Source organism: Sceloporus occidentalis, unplaced genomic scaffold (assembly GCF_023333645.1).
Source record: "Sceloporus occidentalis isolate IW3139 unplaced genomic scaffold, rSceOcc1.0.p SCAF_6, whole genome shotgun sequence".
In the NCBI taxonomy this organism is placed as follows: domain Eukaryota; kingdom Metazoa; phylum Chordata; class Lepidosauria; order Squamata; family Phrynosomatidae; genus Sceloporus; species Sceloporus occidentalis.
The window spans coordinates 93,808,235-93,820,347 of NW_028316986.1; the positions used below are offsets into that span (position 1 = coordinate 93,808,235).

Consider the following 12,113-nt stretch of genomic DNA (forward strand, 5'->3'; position numbering starts at 1 on the left):
ATTAACAGATGAAAAGATTTGTTTAATAGTTTTTTTCTGTTTCAATTCCTGCATCTTATACAGGGGAAAGAAAAGCAAATCCATTGTACATCTGTTTTAAACAAAAGGTTATGAAAATTCAGTAAGAGTGAACCTAGCATGGATTTCTGTCCACTAGAGAGTGCTGTAAAAGCAATAATGTGCTGCTGTTAGTAGATCCCCTCACAGGCTAACAGATTAGCAACAATATGTATACAGTATTATACAGTAAATAACAATAATTATTATATTACATTATTATTATTAAAATTATACTGTAAATGATGATGATAATGATGATAATAGTGTCATTTCTCATATTATCAAAAGAGAATTGGTGCCTTCTGTAGAAAATATAAAACCTCCTCTCTGGAAGCTTTTAATCAAAGGAAATATTGCAAGGTATATTTAATATCTTTTTTGTTGTTGTTGAGGAAAAGTATGGTCTGAAATAAGAAGAGAAATGTATAAGCAAGAATTCTGTTGGTGTCATGCATGTGTAAATTCCTCTATGGAAGCACATTGACATTTTTGTTTGGTGAAAAACTTCTGCAATGCTTTCAAGTTGTGATGCAGATCTGTACCTATAGTGCTGTTGTGCACATATATTGGGTTTGCATCAGGTTGTACATCCAGTTACCATTTAATACAAAGGTTGCCTAGCAGAATCAATCAGTAACTCCATATGTAGAGAGTTATGCTACATAAACCCAAAGCAGTATCTCAGGATAAATAAAAAAAGCATTGGGGTAAATGGAGAAGATCTTTGCCTGTGAATATATATATATATATATATATATATAGTAATGGGATCAGAAAATAATTTAAATTCTGACAAAATGGATTCAACAGTAACAGAAAAAGAAGTGAATCAATTTATTTTACAGGGATCTATTAGAGATGCAACTGAAGAATAAAACCTAATGATCAAAGTAATTCCTCATTGCCTCTAAACAAATCTTTATTTTGGTGGCTTCAGATTGATGCAAAATGAAAATGCACACAAGTTATACTTCCATCTTTCATCTAGAGATGCACACAAGGGTTTTACAGCTCGATAGCATTTCTTTTTTGGATAGAGTAAAATGTTCCCTCAACACACTGCAGGTAGATCTTTTTCATTTTTTGTTCTTCACCATTTGTAAACACTGTCTTCTTTTGAGGTTGCCTTAGACCAGTGGTTCCCAAACTTTGGTCCTCCAGATATTTTGGACTTCAGCTCCCAGAATTCCGGGCTACTGGCCAAACTGGCTAGGGCTTCAGGGAGATGAAGTCCAAAATTCCTGGAAGACCAATGTTTGGAAATCACTGCTTTAGACCAATTGATGCCTCCCTCCATCTATTTGTTAAACTATACCATGCTGGTTCATGACCAAATCCATACCTTCTGAATTAAACTATAGGTTGAAACATAGATCCAAAACACGATGTAGGAATAATCCAGTTTGAGACCGCTTTAACTGCCCTGGCTCAGTGTTAGACAATCCTGGGAATTTTAGTTTATTATGGTACCAGAACTCTCTGATAGAGAAGGCTAAATGTCTGACAAAACTGCAGTTCCCTGCACTCCCTAGCATTGAGCCAGGGCAGTTAAAGTGGTCTCAAACTGGATTATTTCTGCAGTGTGTTTTGGACCTTAGTCTCCTGAGCTTTCCAGTGAAGTTCATGACTCTGAAAACATCAGTACCCACGCAGTAAAGTATGCACTCATCTCTCCATGTTTGCAGGACCCCCGTGAATATGGAAAAACTGCAAATAACAAAAACACTATGTTTTTACCTGAGAGAACACCTCTCCAGGAATCTCTAGGTCCTCCAGTGCAACTCTGTGTTCAACATCTGCCAGATATTGACCACAGATTTGAGCATGAGGAACTACAAATGCATACTGGAGTGTTCTCTCTAGGAATCTTTAGGTCCTTCAGTGTGACCTTTTGGTTAAAGTTGACCATAGAGGTGTGCTTGAGGACCTAGCTATTCCTAAAGAACATATTAATAAAATCCATGAATAATCAAATCCGTAAGAGTCATAGCTGCAAATGTGGAGGGATGAGTGTACTTTGTGACAAAATACATAGCTAAAAGTGATTGCTCATATGGATTTTTTTAAAAAAATATATGTATCATTTAGAAACAGATCAACACATGGGATGTAGACCCATAACGTGCCTTATTTCTCCATCACTGTGGCTTCAAGGGAAGATGTTTGTGCTATTTACTTCAGCTGCTGACATCCTCCTAGGTAACTGATCAAAGGAGTTACTTAGCTCATCTGTCCCTAAATGGGGACCTACATTAAATCTGTGAGCTGCCTTGGGTCCTTTGGGGAGAAAGGTGGCATATACATGAAATAAAATAAAATAAATACATTCTGCCATTTTGCTCTTGGGCACCATTGTTTCATTACAGAATCCCAGACAAATAGGTGTAATGTGCTACACAGTTAATTAGGCTTGGCTATAAGGAACCATTATTGAACACATGAAACTAAACGGCATTCTCTCTGTGTAGGGTACAATGGTGGCTATAACTTCCAAGTCAGGCATTCACTGTTCACTGTTGGCTCTGGGTTTTACTCCAGATGTAATTTGGGGGATAGGATTTAGCAGCTTGGACAGATCCCTTACAGTCTGGAACAATACCCAGAGTGGATTCACTTTATCCCTGGCATGGAATCCACTCAGCTGCCACTGGTTGGGTAGGGGAGAAGGGGGGGACATACATTGCTAAAGGAACCAGACCAAAGCCTTCTAACTTGAAATATTATGACTTAATAAAAATGTTTCTTCATTACCCCCACCTGACCTACACAAAAACACTCATAAAAATAGAAAACAGTGGGCTGTCCATTTTAACTTTGCTCCAATGAACATGTGGATAAGTGCATCCCAAAGTATGGGGAATGCATACATTTACCAGGGACAGGAGAAGGACTGGATCATTCCCCCATCCTTATCCTGTCCTTAATCCCGATGTCGCGAAAAGCTTTCAAGTTGTTGCACCGATCGCATCATTAACTGCCATTAACCCATCACTGCAGCACTGTATTAACACAAACCTCCATTAATACAAAATGCCATCCAATGTCACTTAAATGAGGGGTTAATGCCAGATTAATTATGAGATTGGCATGATTTCATCAGAAAGCCTTTAGCACCATTGTGGTCATTTGCACTTCCTGAATGGGAAAAGCGCAAATGTGATGTAAAAGTCCTTCCTACAATTGCAGGAAGGATGGGACAGTGATGGGACAGGGATGGTGCGTCCCTCATGTGATAATCTCCATAGTCAAAAGGAGTGTTAGTCACTCATGTTTCCAGACTGTATGCTATTAGAGAGCATTTTTACTTACTAGAATACATCCCTCATTTTTTTAAAAACTAGCCAAATTATGAATTTTTTAAATTGCATTTAGTATACAAATATCATAATACAGTGGGTCCTTATTATCCGCTGGATAAGAAAATCTGTGGATGCTCAAGTTCCATTAAATATAATGGCATAGCAAAATGATACCCTTTATATAAAATGGAAAATCAAGATTTGCTATTTGGAATTTATAGTTTTTAAAAAATATATTTTCAAGCTGTGGATGCCTGAATCCATGGATAAAAAATCCATGGATAAGGAGGGCTGACTGTATTACATGTTAGCTTTAGATTTTGCACCTCAAAGAGAGAACAGCATCTCTGGTTACCTCCTTCCAAGAACTGTCTCATTCCTTTAAAAGCCTGATTTGGTAGATATGGCATAAGTGCATGTCAGACATCCTTCCCACACTATGAAGCAGCTACTGAAGGGGAAAGAAGGATAACCAAGGAAAAAGAAAGGAAAAAAAACCTAGTTCAAACTGTACAAGTGTTATATCAGCACAAAGGCATTTAGCACCGGCTTATTCTGGCATGAACCACGCTGCTACTGTGTGTCAAAGAGCCAATGCCATTCACATTCCTTGTTCAGCTTCCCTGCTTCCTCTCAATTGCTGCTTGGTAGGAAGAAGGGAAGATACAGTACATATCTACAGTGGCTACCAAGTGACTCTTAAAGCTGTAGATGGCTTTTCTGCTTCAAAAGGTAGCATTCCCAAACTTCTACTAGAAAAACTTATTAAAGAACTTTTAGTTTCAAGTCAGTGTGAGTGGCACAAGCTACTGATGCTGCTTTCCTTTCCTTTTGGAAGCTGTTCCTTAATATTAGTTCAAGATCCAATTCCTCAGCTGCACAAATTATATTAATAAAGTGTATTTGCAAAAAGTATCAAAGGTTAAACATTCCAATTTAGATTAATGAAAGTTTTAAGCAGCAATGCCTACACTCACGCATGACCTATGTCATAATGAAATCATCACTGTCAGAAGATGATTTTTAAATGAAAACTGCAGAGATCCCATTCGTCCCTCCTCATAGTAGTTGCAGATGTTAGACTGGAAACACAGTGCCCTCAATATTCTGATTTATTACCCCGCAAGCCTCTCTATCCAGATGGAGTGTTCTTTGCCATCATGAAACTCGCCAAATTCAGGCTTGATAGTGATCCTGCGAGGGTCCCGTATTCCATTAGAGACATGCACTTCTAGTCGACCTCCATTCAGGAACACAGCATAATAGGCCTGCAACAAGAACCAGTTTTTTAAGAGGAGTTTCCTCCTTTTATGTATAACAGAAATGAACAGAGAGCAAAAGCTGCTGTATATTTTATTATGGATGAACCTGAGAATGTACCCCAATTTAGGCACTGATGACAATGATTTGATATTAAAATGTATTTCTAATCTAAAGCACACTGTTTTACAAACCTAAATTCTTCCTTTAGGATTGTCTTCTTTGAAAAGAGAGTCAAATTGATACAGCACCCACACAAACCACTGAAAGTTGGCATATTCTGTGTTTACTGTAATCATGTATTAAAGTTGCAGCAAAAAAAATCTCAAAAATAAAAGTGTTTCTTCTCTCAATAAAAGGGAAAGTATAGTCAATACATGGAGCATGAAGAAGTATATATGCTAAATATTGCAGATGCCAACTCAGAACATCATAAAGCATATTATGTACTTGCTGCCATGGTTAAAAGTAAACTGTGGGTGATTATAGCAGAAGCTAATGGTCATAATCTCTATATTAGGGATAGTTTTTCATGGAAGGTTTCAAATCCATTTCACTTTGACATGTGTTCATTCATAGCTCCATGTTCTTTCTGCATAAATCATCATATTTAACACATTGCTAAAACTGGTTTGTTTTTAAATGTATTGAATGAAACACATATTTTGATGCATTTTTATTTCCAATTTGCAGGGACACTTCAATAGCAATGGAAAAAAGTATCTTCTGATTTTGACAGTGTGGAAAATGGCTGGTTGACACATTCTCCATAGAAGCTCTGTGGAGAGGAGAGTGAATTGTCAAACATGCAGAGTTTGAGATGAGGAAAATAATTTATTTGGAAGGAGATTTGGGGGAACATTTATTTGATGAAATTTATTCTGTTGAAACATAACACAGAGCCTGACCTGATGGATAACAACATTGAAGACAGAGATTTGGAGAATAAATGGGGAGATAAAGGAGACCCAGAAGAGAATTGCATGATTTTGACAGGGAGACTGTTGGGGATACTGAAGATTTAGATTCAGAGAAGAACCATCTTGAATATGGAGATGATGATGGAGGGAGAGACTTTGGGGAAGGGTGTTGAGGATTTAAAAAAAATAAAGCAGTTTTTTTATGAAGAGTTTCTGTAATCCTTCAGATTACGTATGGGGTTTTGAATGATGTCCAAAGTGTGTCTGTCTAGAAATTTTGCTGGAAACCAAGGGTGAGATTTAAGAGGGCAGAACTGTGAAAATAAGATTTGATTATTTTGGTTCAATATATTAATATTAATAATAATATTAATAATATTAATATCTTCAACCAAAATAATCAAATATTATTTTCACAATTCTGCCCTCTTTAATCTCACCCTTGGTACCCAGCAAAATTATATTAATATTTTTTGTTCAAGATATTAACTTCTGGTTGTATTGCAAAAAAGAGGCAATTGTTGATATGATGGATAATTGTTAAATGAGAGAATGAAAAAGATAAGTTGTGTAGTTTAGAAGTACATTATAATGAAACAATATTGTCGAGAATACACTAATGTGTAACTGTATCATACAGGTCACAATTTTTAAAAAGTTCGGCTCAGAATGATGTGAAACATATGGCTGGGAAGAAGCAGTTCTGGCCACAATTGGGCTGGGGCTGCAGTGGCTGCATGGCGCATTCCCAAAGCAGGCGGAAGGTCTCAAGCTGTGTCTCCAGGAGTAAGTTTAGACTGATTCATTTTTGCTCCAGTCTGAAGGACCAGAGCATGACATCGAAGTGGCATGCATTATATAAATGCCATGCTCCCAAAGCATCCGAAGGCCGCCTCATATCACCCATGTATTTCGAGCCTATGTTGCTATAATGTTATTGACTGAAAATAACAGAATGCAGGAAGGAAAGAAGACACATACAGGCTTATCATGCCTCGGTACTGTTTGGGTTGTTAGACAGAAAACTACAGAATCATTTTTTAAAAATTAAATCAGTATATAAGCAGTGTCAACTGACCAATAGGTAAAAAGGAAAATGCTTTCATAGAAACCATTACATGAATCACTATATAGTTGGTCCTCTGTATTTGTGGGTGTTAAGGCTGCAGGGCCCCTGCAAAAGTGGAAAAACCACAAATAAATGAATAAAAGTCCTACCAGGGCAAGAAGCAGTCTCAAAGCATTAGAGATAGTGGCAAGGTCGTGCCTCCAGGCACATAGTCTTCATAGTCCCCCTACTAGACTTCAGATGCCATATCTGGTGTAGGACAGTGGTGGCAAGTCCTGGCCACTGAACATGCTTTCCATGTCCCCCAACCCACCTCAAGCAGTCTGCCACCTGCTTACATCTACCTTTGAGAGAAATGCGAGATATACTGCACACTGAGACACAAAACACAAGTGAGGCTGTCTCAATTCTAGCCAGCTTCACTCACATGTTTTGTCTCTCAGTGTATGGTGTATCTTACATTTCTTACAAAGGTAGACATGGGAGGGAGGTGGCAGACTCTCTTGAGGGGGAGCATGAAGAATGAACACATGGTGGCTATGGATTACACCATACATCACATTTAAAGCCTTCCATCTGAAGCCTGGAGGTGAGGACATGAAGAATGCACACCTGGCGACCATGGCTTGCTGCCACCTCCTGTTCTGCCCTGGGACTACTCAGCCAGGTTGTGCAAGTAAGCTGGCAAATCCTTATATATAAAATGATAACCCAGCTCAAGTCTGTATACAATATATAAAATTGCAGACAGCTGTTTAATGGCAAACTCACAATTAAGCAAATCCGTGGAAGTGAAACCCACGAATGAGGGATGGCAACTGTATACACCTGATGGTTGCCTATGTTTTTCTGCTATTTCTCTAGTACTTAAAGCATAACAAAGAGCAATAGTTATCAGACACCAGATTCATAAGGCAGTAGATGCTTTGTATATGTGCGTTGGCATCTATAATTAAAAGAAAAATTTGGGTGTGACAGAAACATAAATTAGTCTGTTTTATGTTTATTTAATAAGATACCTCTGCTCCAAGGCAAGTTAAGAAAAACTTTCAAAGGAATGTTCTGAATCTCAATCTTACTTCTATTTTCATAGCAGATGTAGTGGAAATAATTTATTTGAAAGTATAAAATATATGTCTTCTGTCACTGATATTAATAGAAACATGAAACCAAGCAGTATCTTCTTATGATTCTGTACCTGACCAGTTTGCCTGCGTTTCCTTCTTGGTGATACAGGCAGCCCACTAGTGCCGAAGAGAATGATACCAGATTCATTTTTAGTGCTGAAAGACAAGTGGATTTCTGTTCCTACATCAAGTGAAACTGGCGGCAGCTCCACAAAACCTGGTTTGGGGAAGTTGACTATGTAGATATTCTGCAGGGAAGAAGACACTGAATGGAAAACTTTCTGGGAAGAGCAGATCAAATTAAACAGCAACAACAGTTTACATTAGAAAGTGTTGTACAAACATCTGCCCTTTTGTTACATCATTCAATATTAGAAAACAGCCAGAAATCTTAAATTCAGAAAACAATAACTGTACAATCAAGACTTCTTTCAGAATTATATTTTCCCCAGTGATTGCTAGATAGGCTTGGCAACTGGCAGCCCAGAGACTCACATGATAGGTTAGATATGGATCGTTGCCTCTTCTCCCCATGTCAGCCCTTCCCTCACCCCCCTCTGAAATTGCTAAACAGAGAGTTGGCAGACTGTTAAAAAGCATGCACTGTGCTCGGTGAAAAGAGTGACACCCTCCAAAATTTTGGGATGGAGGACCTTCTATATATGGAAGTTGGTACTGGCCCTACCATAAGGCAGAGCAAGACAACTGAGGGTGCAAATAATGGAACCTCCTGGTCAAACTCCCCATCCATTATTGTATATGCTGTATGTATCGCCATTGCTGAATATACCTGTCTTGGGCCCTATAAACTGACCTGAGGCATCGGGTTTGAGGGAAGAACATTGCTCCACTGTGAAAGTTCTAATAAAATTCAGCTGCCACTCAAATTAGCCTCAGAAACCTTCTCAAGAAAGGTGGTTTTGGCCAGTTGTGGATGGGATTATACTCTTGGACTCCAGAACAAGGGGATCAGTGGGCTTAAATGCCCTCATGATCTTGTCCTTCAATTCAGGCAACTAAAGTCCAAAACACAATGCAGAAATAATCCAGTTTGAGACTACTTTCATTGCCCTGTCTTATTGCTAGGGCGTCCTGTAAACTGTAGTTTATTGTGGTACCAGAGCTCTTTGACAAACAATGCTAAATGTCTCACAAAACTACAGTTCCCAAAATTCCCCAGTACTGAGCCAAGGTAGTTAAAGCAGTCTCAAACTGGATTATTTCTGTAGTGTGTTTTCAACCTAAGTGTCTAGGGCAGAGCTTATGGAAAAAAGATGCTGGACACAACCTTGTATCTTCAAAATCCCAGTGCAGGAATTGATTATATAGTTTTGAGTTCTGCCTGTTTTTCACTTCATTCTGTCAACTGTTCAACTTTGGGACTCTTAAGTGTGCCACACAGCAGCTGGAGAAGGAATGAAACAGATCTTAACAGCTAGGATGTTTGTATGTGAAGACGTGGCCTTAAGATAATCAGATCCTTAGCTGTTTAGGTTGTTATAACCAAAAGCTTGAATTGGGCACAAGAAACAACCCTGGAGTAATTTTAGCTATTTGAAAACTGGAAAGCTATTTTCCATATATCTGGTCTCAGTCAGCATCCTACCTGCTGTATTTTGTATTAACGGAGCATTCAGCTCTATTTATAAGGCAGACAGGATGATATCAGGAGCCAGTAGTAGGTGGTGAAGGGTGCTTTGAGCTATTGATACCACTTTGGCTCCAAAACCAAGATGATTTATAAACATAGATGCTTTCTGGGAGTGTAACCAGGTATTCTGGAACTGTTTTTAAGGTGTTATCATGGAAACACCCTTAAATGTGAAGATTCTTGCAAGCTCGTTGTACTTAGATGTGCTCTCCATGTGCTCAGTGTGGCTTACTCCAATGGAAGTGTGCACGGGATAGATATTATTCCTGTGAGGGCTCAGTGACAATAGCCATCTAAATATTTTTATGTGTTTGATCATACACTTTTGATTGATAATTTCTGAGGAGGCTCAACTATGTAGGAATGTTGGTGGTCCAATTTTGCCAAATCCTTCCATGGGAAGGGCTTAGCTCCCCTGGTGCGTGTGTGTGTGTGTGTGGGGGGCATAAGCCCACTGACTGCCTTGTTCTGGGGTCCAAGAGTATAATCCCGTCCACAAGTGGCCAAACACCACCTTTCTTGGGACAGATAAACAAGTGTTAAGTAGTCATGCACATTTTATCAGGATAAACTTCAGTTTTACTTTTCCTCATCCAATCCTTGCAACCACTGATTCACCACCTCCACAACTTCATTTGAACTTCAAAAGCTCCCCCACCCACATATATTGTCTTCATTTCAATTATCATTAAATACCTTCTATGTCCTCATTTGGCCTGTCCTTGCTCTGCTGCTGTGTGACATACTTTATGGACAGGGAGCTTCAGCTGTGGTGTTCTTTTTTGGAAAATGGTTCTTTTTAATTTTAAAACCAACACTTTATTGTTATTTAAACGAGACATTTCCCTACAGTGCAGTTTGCTTGCACTTTAAAATCAATCCACTTACGCATTAGGCTCCATTATTTGTCATTGCTTTATTATCTGAGGTTAGCAGCACTTAAGCTGGCCTGCCGAGCCCAACTCATAAATAAGGCATGCAATGTACTGCCCAGGGCTCTCTATGCTGCTTCCCATCCACACTGGGAGATATTAGAGTGTGCAGAAGAGGTGCTCTATGTCACCAAATAATGAATCACCCTTTTTATGTGAGACTGCTTAAGCACAGCCAAAATGTACAATGATTTCAGATGATGATTAGGAACGATTCTAAGCCCAAGCTGCCAAGGACTGCTTCTATACCACCCTGTGAAATGAACTGGTCTCATCTTGGAGCAATGCCTGGAAGATTCCACCATCTGGCATTCTTGTTAATACAACTATTTAACCATTTCATAGTAACTCTTACCAGTGATAGCCTACCATTACTCAAAGTGAGTTGGTTGCTTCAAGCAGCAGAGTTTTGTATCATGAAAAGCAGCAAATTGCTAGAATTTACTATCACTATATTTGTACTATTACAGAGGTTGAAAGATGTGAGGGGATTATCTGCTCCAGGTGCCAAAATCACTTGATTTTCTTGGGTACAATGCGCCATCACTTTGAGGAGATCACAATTTCTTGTTGTTCCTCAGATAACAAAATGCCTGTGGTTGGTCTTGGTTTTTTTGTTTTTGTTTTAAAATCTCTCTGTTTTCCCATGTCCTATGAACCCAGTAAGGTGCTGTGATTTGAGCACTGGACTAAGACTCTGGGAGGATGGGGTTTGAATTCCCACTCAGCCATGGAAACCAACTAGGGGGCAGTACAAACAGCCTTGAAGCGGCAGCCTCCAGCCATCCTTCTTCAGCCAGATCGGAGCTGTGGCAATGTCACACCATGGTCCTGATCTGACCTTTTAAGGGTGCAAAAAGGAACTGCAAAAAGTGGCTCCTTTTTGTTCCCTTGAAAGCGCACCATAGGTGTTGTGGTGTGGCTTTATGGCGCTCCTTTGGTGCTGCATCATCTGGACATCATACCATATGGAGCAGCGTGTGGCATCAGGGTACCCTGGAGGGTGGAGTCAGGCATGTGTTGTGAGGACCTTATGGCCCGACTCTGCCTCATGCTGGTCCAAAGCACCGGTCTGTATAGGGCCTAGGTGACCTTATAAAAATTACACTCTCTCAGCCTTAGAGGAAAGCAATGGCAAAGCTCCTCTGAATAAATCTTGCCAAGAAAACTCCAATAGATTTGCCTTGGGCTTATCTAAAACATCAGCATGAGGGCACAAAACAAGTCACCTTGTTGTCATGGCAGAATTGCTCTCCTCACCTGTCATGAATACTAACATAGGAGCTTATCGCTTGGGCAAATATTAATTGTATGTTATTTTACTGCTGTAATCCACTTGGATTCCCTGAGATTAAGCGGAATATTATTATTATTAATAATAATAATAATAATAAAAGTCAGTTTACCTCTTTTGGCTTCAATTCTGGATCTGTGATTCCCCCGGATGTTATCATACCTAATTTGCCACTGATCTAGGTGGAATACCCCTGCCCAGGTGCTGGCTGAGTGAGTTCGAAGCCTCACACAGCCAGCACTCTTTTGAAGTCGGGGAGATTCCGACTTCAAAAATTGGTCAGCTGAGTGAGGCTTCCACCCAGGATGTATCTGGCCAGAGGCATCCCGCCTAGATCGGTGGCAATTTAGGTATAATCTTTTAAGAAACCCCAAGGTGAGATTAGTAGTAACTCACCAGAGAGCATTTTCACTGGCTGCACCAATGTACTGGAACAAACTGCCAGAAGAGCTTCGGATGAGCTCTACATTGGATGCCTTTAAAAAGGCTTTAAAGACTCAT

At 39.4% G+C, this 12,113-nt stretch overlaps 1 protein-coding gene across 1 annotated transcript in view; it reads right to left on the bottom strand.

Moving 5' to 3' along the window:
• Positions 1-12,113, bottom strand: part of LAMA2 (laminin subunit alpha 2) — a 609,129-nt gene that overhangs the window by 30,704 nt on the left and 566,312 nt on the right. The window contains exons 54-55 of the mRNA XM_089530405.1: positions 7,807-7,983; positions 4,479-4,627 (exon numbers count right to left, since the gene is read on the bottom strand). Coding sequence (XP_089386531.1) covers positions 4,479-4,627; positions 7,807-7,983 — 326 coding nt within the window. The remainder of the gene's footprint in view (positions 1-4,478; positions 4,628-7,806; positions 7,984-12,113) is intronic.